This window comes from Schistocerca serialis, chromosome 6 (assembly GCF_023864345.2).
Source record: "Schistocerca serialis cubense isolate TAMUIC-IGC-003099 chromosome 6, iqSchSeri2.2, whole genome shotgun sequence".
Classification (NCBI taxonomy): domain Eukaryota; kingdom Metazoa; phylum Arthropoda; class Insecta; order Orthoptera; family Acrididae; genus Schistocerca; species Schistocerca serialis.
Genome location: NC_064643.1, coordinates 527,277,764 through 527,298,029, shown reverse-complemented (window position 1 = coordinate 527,298,029; position 20,266 = coordinate 527,277,764). Strand labels below are relative to the sequence as shown.

General features: G+C 37.3%; 1 protein-coding gene across 2 annotated transcripts in view; it reads left to right on the top strand.

Annotated features, from left to right (window-relative positions):
• The window catches only part of LOC126484630 (protein O-mannosyltransferase 1), a 157,191-nt gene extending 137,635 nt beyond the window's left edge, over positions 1 to 19,556 (top strand). For both annotated transcript variants that reach the window (XM_050108218.1, XM_050108219.1), the window contains exons 13-14: positions 17,396 to 17,589; positions 18,835 to 19,556. In XM_050108218.1, the coding sequence (XP_049964175.1) occupies positions 17,396 to 17,582 (187 nt within the window). In that variant the 3' untranslated portion in view covers positions 17,583 to 17,589; positions 18,835 to 19,556. The remainder of the gene's footprint in view (positions 1 to 17,395; positions 17,590 to 18,834) is intronic.
• The last annotated feature ends 710 nt before the right edge of the window (positions 19,557 to 20,266 follow it).

The window sequence follows — 20,266 nt, the reverse complement described above, 5'->3', positions numbered from 1 at the left end:
GGCTTAGAATCGAGTGCAAAGCAAGCGGAAGTTCTGAAAAATGTTGGTAGGTGCCGCCACAACTAACTTCTGCCGTCGAATATATGTAGCGCTACACAGGCATTCTTCGTAGGCACAAAGATAAATACTGGCACTGAAACCTCTGCGTCAGTAAATAAATTTAAAAAAAAAGGTGGAAGACGAGGTTTTTTTTCTCCGCCCCGAGTTTCGACCATTGCATTTTCATACATTATCCAATGAAGTAAATACAAATTCCGTATTGTTAATCTTCGAATGTAGCAGAATACGAATACGAAAATCCGATTGGCAAGACTGTTTGGGATGTTTATCAATATGGCCAACTCTACGTTCTGAATTTTTTCTGCCTGATGAAATGTGAATCACATGCAGTATTCTCTTCACCATAAGAATAATACGAATATAAACATTTTGCCATGTATTCTTTCGTGTTTGCTGCTATCTCATTTAAATCCTGTCTGCCTAATAAACTACGAAACTAGAGTGACACAACAGCAAACGCGGAAGAATATACGTATCGTGTCATGTTTATATTCGTATTATTCTTATGCGTAATAGTGATACAGTTAGAAATGAAGCACGGCAACTGACTAGATTTTTAAATCTAAGATGACTAATTTCTGTGCAGAATTTGATGTACTAAAGAAGCGGCCGCAAAGATTTTCAAACGGAGAAAAATTTTCGCCTAACTCTCGTTCAGAACATGTTCTATCATACGCAGTCTATTATTTGGTTCTTGTTGATCATTATCAAAGAAAGCAGCAGTGTAAGTAACAACAAATAGCAGTCTCTTGCCATTGTTTCGCTAATGAGACGATTCCTCTCTCTCTCTCTCTCTCTCTCTCTCTCTCTCTCTCTCTCTCTCTCTTTTTTTTTTTTTTTTTTTTTTTTTTTTTTTTTTTTTTTTTTTAAAAAAGCGGCGGCAGCGCGCACAAAAGCAAGCCATGCCGCGAGCGGCGACAGGCCGTAAACACGCTCTATCAGAATGCGACAAACAATGCATGACACAGTACAGTAATGCATTTTCAGCTTAGAGTGACGTAAACACCTATAACAAAGAAAACGGCACTTATCAGATCAAAGCAAAATAAGCAATCGATTCAAACCAGACGAAGCACGTGAAAAAGAAGGGTACCCGTATAAATATGGATGGAGCACCTGACACATAGCAATGACTACCTGGTAAAGCCTAACTGCTAAGTTTACGACTCGAACCAAACTACTGTACCTGTATCGTCATTCATTCGACCTAAATTGTGTCTCATATTCCAATGGACTACCTTTGTTTCGATTTGGAGGTGCAGCCTAAAACTTTTCTCTCCCCTTGAATTTCGAGTCTCAAATTTCAGGTGCGGCTTAGAGTCGGGTTTTTTTTTTTTTTTTTTTTTTTTTTTTTTTTTTTTTTTTTTTTTTTTTCCCCGAATCTCATTTTTCAGATGCGGCTTAGATTCGAGTAAATACGGTATGTACATTAGACCTAACACTACTTTTTGCAACGGTGATATCACTAGTGGGCTTTCAATATCAACCTTTGCGAATGCTTGTGTGCATTATGATTATTCATTCCCTTCATAGTGTGTGAAGTACGAGTATGTGTGCAGTCTGTCATTTCAAAGCAACAGTGAATTGAAAGTATATCACAAATACGTCACTCTTATCATTAAATGTTAATTAATAAAACATCAGCTACGTAAGGCTTCAAGAGGTTTTATTATAACTAATGCACGATACAAAACTGAGTGAGTAAGTTGTGGTGTAATGGATGACATCATGATTAGATGAGTTAGATGTTATAGGTTCGCAACTCCTAGCATGTTATTATTCATCTTCCACCTCACGTTCTGAAATTTTGTTGTAATTGTAATAATACATATATTCTGCAATTCGATGTTATGTAACCTTTCTGATTAGAGAACGAAGGATGAAATAAATATTCGCCTGTTTGTTCCTGAATGTGTGGTGATTTCCGAGTGTGTGGTTTGGCAGAAACCTAAGAAGACAATTTACACTCCTTCGAGTGAAACGAGCAGCAATAGAATTCATGTTGTTCCTTGTCATAAATACTTTGCTGTTTATTTCCGAATATCTAGCAGTTTCCATGTGTGTGGTTAGGCAGGAGCCTAAGAGGACAGCTTAAATTTCTGCAAGTGAATGATAATTAATAACATTCACATTCTTGCTTGTCACAAATATTTCGCACGTCGCGCAGCCGCAAACGTTTTCCCATAAAGACTTCTTGCTACAACTGAAATATTCCTGTCAGTAACACATCCGTAATCAACAACTTGGTGCTATAACGATCAACAGATCAATAGCCTTATTTCTGGTCGCATTCACAGTGCTACCATGTCACAGTTATGTCAGTTCCCGCAAAAAGTAGTGTGAAAAGTACTCAATCCATCATCATTGCGCGGTGAAGTTAAACGTTGCAAGTTATATTGGCAATGACGATTGTGGATTACATCAGCATTTTCTCTCGTACGTCTCCCTTTCCACAGTGGGCTAAAATATTCCCTTAACTGCGCCACCACCCACAGTGTGAACTGTCTGTCTTTTGTGCCTCTTACATCTCATTCAGTCACATCAAATATCAATAGGAAGAAAATTGAATCAAGTCAAGTAAGATGTTGAGTAAGAATGTACAATCAAGTAAACCTTATCAGGAAGAAATGTAAAATCAGGGAATATTTACCATTGATCTTATGGGTTTTTACAGGGGCTACAAATTTACAGCGAAGAATCATGAAAAACATAAAATCAAAATTTCACTGTATTTTCTTTTCACCGACAAAAGACATTCTTCGAAATTTCGTTTGTGGTGTACATGTTCTAGTAATCTGCAGACTGTTCCTTCAAGAGCCACACCTTTCTTGAGTTTAATGCTGTCTTCTGGCATTGGTAGTTCTGCTCTTCATCTTTTCAGACCCACCAGTAAGTGTGAAAGTGGTTTGGGTACTAAATTCTGTTCTCCAGGTACGCACTGCAGTTCAAAGTCAAATTCCTGAAGATCTATAGCCCATCTTGTTAATCTCCGATATTGCACTTGTTAATTGGAATGTCAAGGCATGGTGATTAGTTACTACTACACATTTTCTCCCAGCTGGGTAGTAACAGAATTTAGTGAATCCAGTAATATAGCCAGTGCTTCCCTGTCTGCTATTGAATACTTTTGTTCACAGGTTGTCATCATTCTGCTCCTGAAAGTGAACATCTGGGTATTACATTGCTCCTCCCGTCCATTAATTTGATAAAGGTGCACACCCACACCTTCACAGGTGAAATAAAAAGTTTTGTTAATATCTGGGTGTAACAATATTGGTGTGTTGATTAACGCTGTTTTAGTCCATTGAAATGCTTCTTTGCAATTTTCCATCCACAGACTAATTTTCTTAAGCAGATTGTGCAGGGATTCATTATTTGGTACTTGTCTATCTATAAAACAGTAGCAGAAGCTGTATAGGCCTTTAAAAACTTGTAAGTTGCTTCTTGCAAATAGATATTGGGAAACAATGTACTGGCTACAGTTTTTCTTTGCCTTTATACGTTCAGGTGTAATTATGTGTTCCAAGATTTTTGTTTCCCTGCCTACTGAATTCTGATTTTCTCATGTTCAGTCTAGCTGTTTCTAAAAATAAACTCTACGATTGCCAAATGCTCTTCCCATCCACTGCTTGGAATCAGAATGTCATCTTATGTGTTCCAAGATTTTTGTTTCCTTGCCTACTGAACTCTGATTTTCTCATGTTCAGTCTAGCTGTTTCTAAAAATAAACTCTACGATTGCCAAATGCTCTTTCCATCCACTGCTTGGAATCAGAATGTCATCTGCATTCAAGGTTTTGTTTCCAGTAGATCCTTGCCAAGAACTCTGTCCATTGTTTGAATAAATGCTGATGTGGTCACATTTAGTTCAAAAGGAATTATTTGACACTGGTAACACCGCCTATCGTAAAGAAATGTGGTATATTGTCTGCAATCTGGGTCCAGTGACATTTGCTAATAACCAGAAGTCAGATCCGGACTTGTAAACACTTTATTGCCATCACACATCTATAACAACTCTTCGATGTTTACCAGTCGGTCTCTTTCAGCTTCAAAAATGCTATTTGCCTTTCTCGCATCTAGTATTACTTGTACATCTCTCCACTTCTTATCTACATTGAACAACAGCCTTCAGGCAAAAATCAAACACTGGAAAATCCAGGATGGAATGTAACAATATCAGAGAAGGAAAGTTGCTACTCACCATATAGCGGAGATGCGGAGTCGCGATAGGCACCACAAAAAGATTCACACAATTAAAGCTTTCGGCCATTAAGGCCTTTGTCAGCAGTAGACACACACACACACACACACACACACACACACACACACACACTCACTCACTCACTCACTCACTCACTCACTCACTCGAATGCAACTTGCACACACGTCTGCAGTCTCAGAGAGCTGAAATCACACTCAATTAATTGTGTGAATCTTTTTGTTGTGCCTATCGCGACTCAGCATCTCCGCTATATGGTGAGTACCAACTTTCCTTCTCTGGTATTTAACAACAGCCTGTTGTATTGGATGTGCCCACATTCTGCAATTGCTGCTGGCAACATCTTTTACAATTCCTTTTCCACTGCTGTCCTTTTCGCTTATGGAATCGGATATGGAGATGTGAAATGTGCCATATGTAGGTTTTTTTTATTTTGTAAAGCAAAAAGTTGTTTGCAATCTAACAGTCGGTGTACTCAGCTGCTGTGTCTTCTGGTAATTATTCTACAGCTGCTACTTTTGTTTTTGTTTCCTGTTCTGACAGTTCTGCTTCTTCCTCCTGCACTAGGTATGTTACTGCTCTGTTGTTAGTGGATATTTTGTTGTGATCTCCCTCTTTTTCCTGCACTGCTGCATAATAGATACATATGAACCCCCTTTCTTTACCACTGACTGCTTTCCCAGAGAACTGTGCCGTTCTCTCTCTGTCTTCGTGTCACATCCTCATTTCATCGCTTTAGTAATCTATTTGATGCATTAACCATTCAGATCCCATTATCATTTCAGCATGTGAATTACATACTATTACGGCATCCATTCTAAATATCTCCTCATCGATCTTCACCTCCTACAACACTTGACATTTTACAGCCTTTGCATATTCTCCAATAGCTAACTTTACATTAGAACCACCGACAGGAAGGCTAGGTATTTTCACATCCATCTTCAACAGCTACTCATATAAATTCTTTGAAATTGCAATCTGAGGCCCAGAGAACACATTCACTTTAATTGTTTCCACGTACTTCCCGCTTTGATAATCAGAGTCACAACCTCTCATTTATTGTTTTTCCTTCTTCGTCTATCAATTCTGGTTGTTCTTGTTTCAGTATGTTCATTTGTATTATGCTTATCCTCTGTGTTACATTTTCTTCCATTGGCCCTACGTTATTTGTTCCAGTACAGGCCTGAACCACAACTAATGCAAGTCTCCTGTGATGTTATTGACTGGTATATTTTCACATCTCTCTTGCCATTGTTCTTCACAATTGTCCATATGAAGTGGGAGCAGGAAGTGCAACACACAGCCATGTGTGGAAAGGTGGCAGAAGCACACCAAAAAATTAGCGGAGATAGAAATTAATACTCAAAAGGCAATTGAAGTGCAGTCAAAAAAGCAGAAAGAAGAAGTCCTTTCTTCGCTTGCAGCTTCAATAGTTCCAGAAACCAGCAATGTGTGAAGAGCACTACTTTCTACATCCTAACACCGATGACATCCTTCCTGCATGTCGTCCCCCCAATGCAAAGCATGAAGGAGCTAGAGGATCCTGGGGCAGAATTACGATCCTGCCGCCAGAGTCCTCTGTGGTCGATGTTTAGATGAATGGCTGGGTCAGCCTGTCTGAACATATGCTCTGGCCCCTTCTGCACCACAAACAAAACTGTACGCTTGGACCAGGTTGTGGGGTGATGCTGTAGCTACCTCATGTGTGCTCAGTGATTTGATTTGATTTCTTTATTAATCCGTGAAACAATTTACATTGTATGTATTTCGTCATTGAATAATAGACAATTTAACAGTTTAAATTTGTTTCTTACACAATGAAATTTTCTTATAATCTAATTTACATTTTTCAGTCTTATATCATTATTATTTCTCCATATAGTTTAACACAGAACCTTCAGATTTTAAGTAACCTTTTTTAATTCAAGTACTCTATTACCGTATAGTAACTTTTATTTTGTAAAAATTTTTTTAGTTTTTCTTTGAAGGAGGAGATTGTCTCTATGTCTTTTATGTTTTGTGGTAATTTATTATATAATTTAATGGCATTGTACAGTAGACTCTGTTGCGTTTTAACTTTATTTTTTCTATCCAAATGCAAATTATTGCAGCTCGTAGTTTCATAACCATGTACAGAACCATTGTTAACATAGTGTCCAATATTTTTTAAATGTACATAACATTCTGAAAAATATATTCACATGGGACAGTTAAGATTTCCAGCATTTTAAAAAGTTCAAGGCAGTGAGCCATGCTGCCACTCTTGGTCATTATACGTACTGCTCTTTTCTGCAATTTGAATATATCTTCGATATTTTTCCTGTTCACTCCCCAGAATATCATCCCATAACTATTAACAGAATGGATGTATGCAAAGTATACTGATCTAATACATGAAATATCGCGTGCTGAAGTAAGAACTCTCGAGGACATAGTATGCTGTAGAGATTCTCTTACGAAGTATTTTTACATGGTCTTCCCACTTCAGCTGACTATCAACTTGCATGCCAAGAAATTTTGTGCTTTCCACCCATTGTATGGCTTCATTACCTAACTTCATGTTATTATGAAATGGTTTTTTGTTTACGTAAAAGTTCATAGCACTTGTTTTCTTAATATTAAGTGTGACTTTGTTGTTAGCTGCCCGCTCATATACTTTTTTTAGTGTTTCTTCGGCTTTCTCTCTTAGATCTACATGTGATGTATCACTTATTAGCACATTAGAGTCATCTGTAAACAATATTGTATGCCCATGCTTTATACTTTGTGGGAAATCATTAATATAAATTAGAAATAGTACTGGACCTAGGACACTACCCTGTGGTACACCTATATTTATATGTTTGGGGTCAGAAAAATGTTTTTCAATACAGTTGGAGTTACATGATAAATGTACTCTATTTTCTAGATGTGACTGGAACCATTTTTTTACAGTCCCCCTTATTCTCAGTTCATCTAGCTTAACCAACAGTGTTTTGTGATCCACTGTGTCAAAAGCTTTGGTTAGATCGAGAAATATACCTGTTGTATAGTGCTTCTAGGATATATTTAGTGAGATATGCTGTTGCTGCTTCTGTGCCTTTCCCTGTTCGGAATCCAAACTGGTCCTTGGCTAGGAGGTTGTGCTTATTTAAGTAGCTCATAAGTCTATCTTTCACAATAGTTTCTATTATTTTTGCAAACCACGAGAGCAGTGAGAGTGGCCTGAGTCGCCTATAATTTTCTATATTTCCTGTGTCTCCTTTCTTGAAGAGAGGCAGTACTTTAGCATATTTTAAGTAGTCGGGAAAGCTGCTTGAATGATTGGTTTATAATATTAACTAATGGTGATAACAGGCTCTCTATACAGTCTTTAATTAGGCTTTGTTGCAGTTGTTGGTCCAGGACAAAATAAACATCTCCAGGTGACGGAATTCTGCATCAGGGTCCAGAGAAAGACAGGACAGCAAATCTGTGTTGGGCAGTGTGTTGAAAGTGGATTTCTTAGTAGTACCTGCTTAAAAACAGTGCGCAGTGCTTTATACACTGCACCAAAATTGGTAAATGCATCCAAGCTGAAAATGTTAGCAGTAGTAGGGGAGCTTAGAATGATGTCTGAACAACAAAATAAATTATTTATGGCCAGTCATTAGCTAGCTGGAATTTGCTGCCATACAAATGCACATGAAATTTCTGGACTCAATGAATGATCTCTAAGGCCAGCTCTTCAGTTTGTGAATAGGTGAACTGTGCTGCAGACAGTGGTTTGGAGGCAAAGGCAATTGGTGGTTCAGACCAATTGTACAAGCTGTGGGACAAAACTACTTTAATCCCCTGCAGGATTTTGTCATAAGTAGCAACGACATGCACCTCCACAGCACCATCCTGAAACTGTACTTAGGGTGCTGAAAACTTTTCTTGATATCCAGCCGGCCAGACATTTGATGCTCTTCTTGCACAGCTGTTTAGGATGTGTGCGAATTGTGGTACTTTGGGGAGTCAATTTGGTATGGTACCCAATTTTATCCAGGGACAACTACAGCTGTTTAAGGTTATTAGAGTCAATGTAGTATTTACATGTTGACTTGGTCATGCGGATGCATAACACCCATGTAATTAATGATGTGCCCCATGTATTTGATGCTGGCGGTGAAGGAACTGCACTTTGCGTTCTGAAAATGTAAGCCATTTGGAAAGGGATTAAAGATCCCTGTTGTGGTCCACAAGCATTGACCCCATAAAAATATCATCCAAATAATTACCACAGTTCGCAATACCTTGAATGGATAGTTCTAAATACTTCTGGAAAATTGCAGGTGCAATACAACCCAAATGGGAAGCTGTTGTACCTGTGTAAACCTAACGGCATATTTAAGATTAACAACTTGACACAATGCCTCATCAAGTGACAGTTGTAGATATGCTTCCTTTTGATACATGTTTGAGAAATAGTTGCCCCTTGGCCAGGTTAGTCAACAGATCATGTGGGCAAGGCATAGGATAGAGATCAGTGTTGGATTTAAACTAACCACAAACAAGTAAAGACCTACTAGGTTTTTTAAAGACAACCAAAGTAGTTGAAACCATGAAAATGGCTCCAAGGTTCTGAAGCTGTGAGAGTTCTGCTTGCCTTCCTAACGCCAAATGATAGCAGACAAGCTCTACAGAATTGTTGCACTGCTGAAAGCTTTATAGCATTAAAATTCTTGCACACCTGAGCATTGGTTCAAAAAATCTGCACAGGGCATCAAGGTCAGAAAGAGGTACTGTTTCTGAAACTAAATTAAATATGGTCCCATTTACCAAAATCGGGGAAAGACATCTCAGCCGAAAATGTTGGCATCAATAGGGGAGTACACAACTAAGAATGTTAGTACACTTTCAATGTTCCTGTACTTAGCTGCCAGCAACAGTTCATTGAGGAGCATACTGGCCTTGTGGCAGTAAGACCCAATCTAACACTGAACCCTTTGCAGCGAAGGAGAGCTCAGCTACCAATACATGTCCTCATTGATTAACGACATGGCAACACTGGTGTCCAGCTGGAAGTCTGCAGATCAACTGGAAAGCATCAAGTTCTACGTAACCTTTAGAGGCAGCTGGGAAACTGCCTGCTCTGCACTGTGATGCTGTTGACCGATGAGGTGTCCCCATGCTGCAGCTGAGTGTGTGGCCAGTGAGCCACTTATTGATGCACTGGTGCAAGGTGGCTTTTTGCGGTCCAGCAGTCCGCTGTCGTGTGTGGGAAGTTGTTTGTGGAATACTGGTTGCTGCAGTCAGAGCAGAACTGGAGCTTCTGTGACTCATATGAAGAATGCCACAATGCCAAGGAGGGAGAGCAATTCTTGACCAGCCCAATTAACGTTTCAAAAAAGGTCACTTGATGCTGAGGGGGAACAAACTGATCAGTGTTCAGCCGTAGATGGTTGCTGCTGTTGTTAGAACTGTTGCTGTCAAAGTTCCAGAAACTTGGAATCTATAACACTGGAACTTGGTGTGAACATGTTGCGGAGAGGAGAGTGGGGTAAGACCTCATTGCTACTTTGCTGTTCGCTCTTGACACAAATGCGTAATCCATAAACAGAGCCAAAATCGTTGTGAGCTTGGCACTGAATAGAAACAGAGAGTGGGAACTAGAAAGTCAGTGTCCAAGGCAGTGTGATATTCCAAATAGCAGTAAGATGTGAATGGTAGTAATTCATGCAGTATACTATACAAGATTGAACTAGAAGCTGCCTGTGTGGCCCGGGGAGTGGTTCATCCTGTGTGACTTGGCACATACAGCCCTGGTGGTGTTTGTCACTCACAAGATGCAGTGCGTCTGCACTGCGATCGATCAATATCCACTTTTGCCAATGATACAGAAGGTATTTAGCTGTAAGCAGTGATGATAAAAATAGTAAGTTTGTATGATTTGCAATTTTTAAAGGTATTCATTCTCCTGCATAGGTTGTTCTTTTATTTCAAAATAAACACTACATTTCATTAGCAGTTAGCTAATTTGACGTTATTGGGCATTATATAGCTACATCACATATCACCATAGAAGCTTATATGTGCATAGCACAATATATTCCACACATTGTTGTGGGTAAACAGCATCTGATGCCATTCCTAATTGATCTTAAGGTGCAGACAGCACAATGTAAACTAACGTATTTCAATGTGTTATGTATTCTCCCACCATGTAAAAACCCACATAAGGGTTGCACTTCTTCCGTTTTACATGTAGACTTCACAACATTGATGTGTAGAATATATCACATTATGAATGTAACAATTTTGCCAAGATGTAGTTCTAGGGGACAAAATTAGCTAATTGCTCAATAATAAAGTAATTATGAAAATGAATTTTAAAATGTTTTAGAGTTACTGTTACTATGGTCGCACACCTATACTGGGACTTCAGGTCCAATTTACAAACTGAAATACATCTACATCTACGTGACTACTCTGCTATTCACAATAAAGTGCCTGGCAGAGGGTTCAATGAACCACCTTCAAGGTGTGTCTTTACTGTTCCACTGCCGAACGGCATGTGGGAAAGACGTGCACTTAAATTTTTCTGTGCGAGCCTCTTATTTTATTGTGATGATCATTTCTTCCTATGTAGGTGGGTGCCAGCAGAATGTTTTCACAATCGGAGAGGAAAACTGGTGATTGAAATTTCATGAGAAGATCCCATCGCAACAAAATACTCCTTTGTTTTAATGATTGCCACTCCAGTTCACGTATCATGTCTGTGACACTATCTCCCCTACTTCGCAATAATACAAAACGAGCTGCCCTTATTTGTCATCCGTCAGTCCCATCTGATGTGGATCCCACACAACACAGCAATACTCCAGAATAGGGCAGACAAGCGTGGGGTAAGCAGTCTGTTTAGCAGACCTGTTGCACCTTCTAAGTGTTCTGCCAATGAATTGTAGTCTTTCGTTGGCTCTACCCACAACATTATTTATGTGATCGTTCCAGTTTAGGGTATTTGTAATTGTAATCCCTAAGTATTTAGTTGAATCTACAACCTTCAGATTTGTGCGACTTATCGTGTAATTGAAATTTAGCGGATTTCTTTTAGTACTCATGAGAATAACTTCACACTTTTCTTTATTCAAAGTCAGTTGCCACTTTTCGCACCATACAGATATCTAAATCATTTTGCAATTTGTTTTGGTCATCTGATGACTTTACAAGATGGTAAATGACAGCATCATCTGCAAACAATCCAAGATGGATTCTGAGATTATCTCCTATGTCGTTAATATAGATCAGTGTTTATCTGAAAACAAAAGCATGGCCTATGCAGGAAAATTACTTACCTCAAGAAATATACAGCAGCAGGGGACCTGTGCATAAAAAAGACTAAACACATGTTTGTTTTTGATCCCTTGTAATAGTTAGTATGTTCGTAGGAGGTGATTTTTAAGGGCCTGCATGACTGAGATATTGTGTAAAGACTAATATTCTTGTGGGTAAAACGCTATGCTGGTATGTATCCATGCAGGACACAATGTTGTTCACACACTAGTAGATGTGGTTACAAAAATTATAAATCAGTGAAACAACTCACAAGTAACAAGAAGATGCAATAACTTGTCTCTGGTGAGCTGTATGATCATGTTCTTGGGTTATAGTGTGTCATTCATCCAAAAGAATAGTTTCTTTTGTGGGAAATGCTGGCCATGCCCAAGTTAAGAACAATATAGTGTTACGCTTGGAAAAATTGTAACATAAGCTTTAAAAAAAATTTAATAAAATATTTTAAAAGTCAAGATTGCAAGTGAGCAACGTTATTCAGCTGATTATATTGTCATCTTCAGATTTGGAATAATAACAGAAAATTTTACTACAAGAGAGCACCAGAAGGAATTACATAAATCTTAATATACAGGGTGCCCTGAGAAGTATAGCTAATATTCAGGGATACGACAGGAATGACCATTCCAAGCAAAAAAGGTGTAGTAAAATGCATACCATAAGAGCTATGAGCACTTCACACTACTGTGAAGCACATATCTTTTGTGGCAAATTCTTTGCTTGCCATATTTTGGGAGGAGGTAATATGGACCAAAACAAGAAAAAAATGCCAAATAAACATGATCTCTAAAATGCATACTTTGAGCTTGGAGCACCTGTTCATTTTCACTAATGTGAAACACATCTCTTCCACTGAACAAGTGCTTAAAGTTCTTAAGGTATGCACTTTAGAACCCAAGTTTACTGGACAATTTTTTCATGTTTTGGTCTGTAATACCTCTTCCCAAAATGGAAAGCAAGGAACTTGCAGAAGAAGGTTTTTGATTCACAATCCTGGGACACCTTGTTTATGCAGAAGGTCAGTTACATACCAGTTATAAGAAAAACATGAAGTGTCTGCTCATAAAATTAGACTAAGACACAATGTCTGCATCACAATGGATGTTTGTGTAATGGACTGATCTCAATAAAATTATGGCATATACCATTGAGAGATAAAAACATCAGGTATTCAAGACCTAAGAAATAATAAAGACATCAGTACAAAATAGAATACAGTGGAAAATCCGATTGAAAATTGTTATGAAATAGAATACAATATTTTTATGATCTTTTATAAATATATTATTATCTTGTCACTGTACTTTGGAATATGCTGTTATTTCTGCTTGTTGAACACCAACTTCGCCCAGCCCTTCAGAATAAATGTCAGGTGTGACACGCATACCTGTGGAGTGCTGGTGTTGCACATGTGTTACAGTCTAGTCTACATTGTCTTCTGTTTAGTTATTTATTGCGTACCCTGTTCTTCCTCCATGATCTGTATTTGTATCAAATATCAATGGTCAAAAAACTTTTTATGTATTAACCTTGTATGCATTATTTTTACTTGAATTTTTCTAAACATTTGTATTGTGTTATGATGTTAGGTATGTATTATTTATTCACTGTTTATTGGTCAATTTGTTGTAACTGTGTATTTACGTGTCGCCTGTTGAAATGTTGCCTTTCTTTGTGGGCCTGCACCATCATGTATCGCCATTTAGTCTGCTTACAACTCTGAATGGGTCACATGCTACTAAACGGGTAAGCATTGATGTACATAACATGGTTTGGTTGACAAATAAACGGTGTAACAATACTGTACGCATAATATTGTATGTCAGTGCAGACTTGGAAATGGGCAGTTGTTCTTGATTTATTGCATTTATTATTCTAGTTTGTATTGATGTCTTTGTTTATTTCTTAAGTCTTGAAAACTTAATATTTGATCCCAATACTTTAGGATTAATGGACACCACTTGCCGAGGAGCAGAAGCTTTGAGTTGTTGATATGTCGATAGGCACACACAAAAGAAAGAAAATGTACTAGCTTTCATAGTTAAAAATACACACAAGCAACCAGTGTGCACTTGCGCATGCATGCACACATCCACATGGAGCCAGCTAGACTCACTGTGAGTCTAGCTAGCACCATGTGAGAGAATAGATGTGTGTGTTTATTTTACTGTAGCGTTCTTTCTTATGTGTGTGCGTATCTACAACTCAACACGGCTGCTTTTTGGTGAGTTGTCTCCTTTAATCATAAGGTATTAAGGTATTTACATTCTACAAGGACTTCTACAACTTAATTTTATGTCAATTATATATGTCATTATTTTATTAAGATCTGTTTCTTACATGAGCATCCACTGTGATGCAAACATTGTCTTAGTCACATTCTATGAGCACGCACCACAAGTCTTTATAGTTGGTAGGTAATTGACCTCTTGCTTTGATTATTAAGGCTTGTATAATTCCTTCTGGTACTCTTTCATAGTGCAATTTTGTGTTGTTACTTCAGATCTGAAGCTGACTACATAATTTATTGAATCTAGTCATCATTTAATGTTATTTGCTTGTTAACTTTGACTGTTAAGAGTTTAAAAAAATTAACTTTATGTAATGCTCTTAGATTGCTTGTCTCTGTGCTGACAATGTCAGGAATTAACAAAAAGTTTATTCTTACGCCAATAATATGTTCAGTGACTAATAATTAATATCTACATCTATATTCTGCAAACTGCTGTAAGGTTCATGGCAGAGGGTACATTTCATTGCAGCAGTTATTAAGGTTTCTTCCTGCTCCATTAATGCATGGAGCATGGGAAGAATGATTGTTAGAATGCCTCTGTGCTTGCAGTAATTATTCTAATCTTATCCTCACAATCCCTATGTGAGCGATACATAGATGGTTGTGGTATATCCCTAGAATAATCATTTAAATCAAGTTCTTGAACCTTTAGTAGACTTTCTCATTATGGTTTACGTCTGTCTTCAAGAGTCTTGCAGTTCAGTTCCTTCAGGATCTCTCTGTCACCCATGGATTAAATAAATATGTTACCATTTATGCTACCCTTCTCTGTATACATTCAATATTCCCTGTTAGTCCTATCTGGTACGGGTCCCACACATTCAAGCAATATTCTATGATCGGTTGCATGAGTGATTTGTAAGCAATCTCTTTTGTAGACTGACTGCATTTCCCCAATATTCTACCAGTAAACTGAAATCTACTACCTACTTTACCCACAACTGAAACAAGGTGATCATTTCATTACATATCCGTACGAAGTGTTACACCCAGGTATATGTACGAGTAGGCCAATTCCAGCTGTGACTCATTGATATTACAGTCATAGGATACTACAGTTTTTCATTTTGTGAAGTGCAGAATTTTCCATTTCTGAACATTTAGAGCAATTTGCCGATCTCTGTACCATGTTGAAGTCTTAGCAAGATCTGACTGAATATTTATGCAGCTTCTCTTCTCAGATAGTACTTCATTATAGATAACTGCATCATCTGTAAAAGCCTTATTTTACTATAAATATTGTTTGCAACGTCATTAATATACAACATGGACAGCAGGAGTCCTAACACACTTCCCTGGGGCACACCCCAAGTTACTTCTACATCTGACAATTACTCTTCATCGAAGATAACATGCTGTGTCCTCCCTACCAAAAAATCCTCAATCCATTCACAAATTTCACTTGATACTCCCATATGATTGTACTTTTGACAATAAGCGTAGGTGTGGTACTGAATCAAACGCTTTTCGGGAATCAAGAAACAGTGCATCTACGTGGTTGCCTTGATTCAAAGCTTTCAGTATGTTGTGTGAGAAAAGTGACAGTTGGGTTTCACATAATCGATGTTTTTGAAATTCTTGCTGGTTGGCTTTGAGGAGGTCATTCTATTCAAGTTACCTCATGTTTGAGTTCAGAGTATGTTCTAAGATTCAACAAAAAATCAGTGTTGAGAATACTGGATGGGAATTTTGTGGATCACTTCTACTACCATTCTTATATATGTGTGTGATCTGTGCCTTTTTCCAAGAACTGAGAACGTTTTTGTTCGAGGGATCTACAATAGATTATAGTAAGAGGAGGGGCTAACTCAGCCTCAAATTCAGTATTGAACCTAACAGGGATTCCATTGAGGCCTGGAGCTGTTTCTTAACACCACTGACACTAATACTTACTTACTTCATTTTTTCAGTGTTATGAGGTTTGAAATGGAACAATTCTCCTTTGTGGTGGTTTTTTCGTGTGTGTGTGTGTGTGTGTGTGTGTGTGTGAAGGAACATTTGAAAATGTGAGTTAAGCATTTCAGCTTTTGCTTTGCTACCCCTAGTTTCAGTTCCTGTCTCATTCACTAGGGACTGGACACTCAATTCGGTGCCACTAACAGCCTTTACATACAACCAGAATTTCTTTGGACTTTGTGAAGTGCCATTTGACAGTATTCTGCTATTGTAGTCATTGAAGGCATCACACATTACTGTCTTGACAGCCAAACACGTTTCATTCAGCATCTCTCTATCTGTAGCCCTACACATTGTTTTGTTATTATGCAGTAATCTCTGTTTCTTTTGAAGTGTCATTACAGTGACTGTATACCCTGGAGGTTACTTCCCATTATGAACTGTTCTGCTGCATATATATCTGTCCAGTGCATGGTCAACTATTCTTTTAAAGTTGAGCCAGAGTTCCTCTAAATGCTCCTGACCTGTGCTGAAAGTTTCAAGTTCCTCAGTGAGATATGGCACTACAGATGTTTTATCTAGTTTACTGAACATATTTAATAGAGGGAAACATTCCACGTGGGAAAAATATATCTAAAAACAAAGATGATGTGACTAACCAAACAAAAGTGCTGGCAGGTTGATAGACACACAAACATACACACAAAATTCAAGCTTTCGCAACAAACTATTGCCTCATCAGGAAAGAGGGAAGGAGAGGGAAAGACGAAAGAAAGTGGGTTTTAAGGGAGTGGGTAAGGAGTCATTCCAATCCCGGGAGTGGAAAGACTTACCTTAGGGGGAAAAAAGGACGGGTATACACTCGCACACACACACACACATATCCATCCACACATATACAGACACAAGCAGACATCAGTACATGTCTGCTTGTGTGCTGCTTTTTGGCTGGTGTAATGTGCAGTGGCCAAATAACTTTGAAGTAAACCTGCTGATTAACTTTTAATCTGTTGAGCTAAAAAGTTGCTAATTCCCTATAAGAATTGAAGCAGATAACAAAATGAGATTTCTATTAAGGCAACACAAAAACCGGTGGTAAAAATTCCTAGTTTCCTAAAACATTTTGGTGTTAGTTATAGTTGTTAGCAAACTCGAAAACAGAGCTAATTTATGATAAATTCAGATAATATATAGGGCTGCTACTCTTCAAGGGAAAACTAGGTGTAACACAGTATGTTAAAAAATCTGCTACAGTAACTAAATCACAAGTGTGATTTGTTATAAATTGCTCGTAGATTATGCAGAGGGCAATGGTAACTTATGAAAATTCTCAAAAACACTCATTTGTTTGCATTGATATACAGTGAAATTTAGGGTATTACCTCTGTATTTCAACAGCTGGAAAAAATTGAGGTGGTGGAATCATTTAACAATTCACTAACCTTTGTTTAATGTTTTTACTTTTGTGTTTATCATAAATATTTGTTTTTTGAATTAATCTGTATATCTGATTTGTTTAGAACTTACGACAGTTCCTTGAATTTATATTATGCTTTCTGTATTCCACTGCTTGATGCTGCAGGAACACCTCTCATTAAATTATTCATTCTGAAAATTATCTTCCAGGGATGTCTTAAATTGGCAGCTGGTATCCTTTTTCTTCAAGATGTCCACGGCGTTTTGGTTGTTAGCAGTTTTTATTGTTTTCCGTCGGTTTACAGTACTAAGTTATGGAACGACATCACTTACAACAGCAGACATTTTGAGTCTACGTTGGAAAGACAGCTGGGATTTCATAGTTCACAGGCAATAACCATGAGGTGAGTTTGTTCACTACTTGTCTGAAATGGGTTACAGGCAGATATTGCTTTATAGGTAGCCTATTTTGCTCTTGCGTTCGCTTTCTGAGTCACTGGAAGGAAGCACAGTTAGAATTTTGCTATAAGTGAAGGTATTAAAAGTGGGAATGATTAATTGTAAAAGCATGCCTTGAATAATTGCCAAGACACTATTTGTAGTCCCACTGTAGTATAATCCATTTTTGTTTGGGTTTTATTTTAACTAATGGAAAGAGCTTTTATCGTAAATTTTATTTCCAAACTATGAATAGTCTGCCAAGTGTGTCTGAGATGTAATTGCTGATGAGGATGTAAAAAACACTGGAGAAAAAAAGCAAAATCACTTAAGTTAAAATGACTTCTTTTAATTACAAGGCAGAATGTTTGAATAGCTCTCACATTCCCCAAACTTTCAGATTTGAAGAATTGTGCATTTGGAATATTTGAAATACTTTGATACTTCTTTTATTACACTATTTCTGTTAGAATACTTTAGTGTACATAGCGTGTTTATAAATTCCCATTACACACTTGTGTGGGCTTACAGTAGGGAACAAGTAGGTAGCATTTTGAATTGAAACTCATGTCTCAAAAAGTACTTGAGAAACAAGTGTGTCAAATAATTAATTCCATTTTTTACATGTGCTCAGAGAAAGAGCAGTAGTAATTAACTGTGATTCTGGCGATTACTACATTTGTAACCAGTTAATGTAATAACAATTTGCAATGCTAAGGAACAAGTGAAAATGTGTAGTTTTCGTGTCTTGTATTGTACAGTCAGCATCTATTCTTCCAGTTTGAGCCACATTATGTTAAATTACCACAGTACTGGTTAAGACCGAACATTACCTTAGCAAGCTGGTTTCAAATGTAATAATTCTTGGAGTCACAGTACATTGTCACTGCTCCAACATCCAACAGGCAAGGGGATTATTAATTTGTGTGTTTATTCCTCTGGCATGGAAACAGAAAGTTTCCAAAAATGAGTTATTCTTGAAAATGACACCTACTTGCTTCCCACTACTATCCCCCTCGGTGTGTTACTGAAATTTAGAAATACCTGCATTTTTTCATTGTTAACATCCTTTATTGCTAATGTTGAAGTTCAGTAATTTTTATCTTTATCATTTACACTATTTTGCCACCAGATTGGGCTTTCCACTCATAGATGTGCATCTTTTTGATGAGAACCTTCATTTGTAACAATTCTTCTTGTATGTTTTCCAGACACGAAGAAAATACCTGAAGTGTGGAACATTTTAACAGAATATGAAGTATTGGCTTTCATGCAATTCTGAAACTGAACTCTGCTCATTTTTATTTTACAAGGCCGTATCTTTTTACCTACACATATATTTATTATGGCTTCAGATACTCTTCCTAGTAAGAAAGGCAGCCTTGACAAAGTCACGAGTTGTACTTATTATTTCAGTAACATGAAACCAGTAAGGCCTAATTCATAAATCTGTCATTCGCAAGCAAGTTTGCATATAAAAATGATAGTTGACCTGCATCACGTATTAAATGAATGTTCAGAGCAACTCAGTTTACTGAGTGCTTCCAAAACTACTTAACTGTATCATCAGGAGCAATTGCTCCTGAAATTTGTGTAAGACAATATATTTTAATATTTTGAGACTTTGTAAAATGTTTATATGAAATTTTATATCTTTTTCCTTAGAGAAAATGGCAACTCTTAATTGATTTTGCTACTATGTTAATGATACTGTAATATATTTCTTAAATGTAATGTTTCATTTTATACCTTTATTTTTAAAATTTTTGAGTTCTGAGATGTTATACAGAACTGTACACGAAGACTGCGTATTTCTTGACTATATTTGATGTAGAATGTTTGTAGCTCAGTGACAGAATCAGAGTAAATCTGTGTAATTTTATTTATGCAGTAACAAAGGGACCGAATGTCATTAGTGAAAAATAATTTATTTATTAAGTTATATATATATTATATATTTTATTTTTATATTTAAAGTTTTATATTCAATGTTGTCAGTAAATAAAGAGATTTACTTTTGAATCATGACTGTGTATCATTCTTTTAATCTAAATGGGTACAGATAATAAGTATTTGTTTTTGTTTGTATGTATCCGGTGCGGGAGACAGATTAGTAAACATGCATACAGTCAAAGTAGGATACATAGCGATAGCAAAACCTCCATTTTCTGCTGCACTCCTGGTATTCATTAACGTACACACACGCATCCCCTGTCAGGTTAGCCATTTTTGGCAAACCAGGGGTTCTTGGTAGTGCGAAGCCTCTTAACACAATAAAGTTTAGACATGCTTCAGCAGTCATTCTTAGTTATTACAGTGGAATGTTATGTGTAATTAAGAATGGAACCTTGAATTTATTTTCTGGGTCACAATGTTGGCATTAACCTATAATCTCGGTCTCAAAGTGACCACTGCGTTAAGAATAGGAATGAGTGCAACATGTGAGGCACCTCTCACTCCCTCATCATATTAGGTATAATACATCTGCTTGTAAACATGTGTGTTTCCAGTTTCTTATGGACTAAAAATAAATTTTGTCTTTACAATCCACACTCCCAGCAGACTGATGAATGTAGTTAATATAACCATGCATTTAAAAAACAAGATGAACAGTGCACCCCTCTCAAGAAAATTATTTGTTAC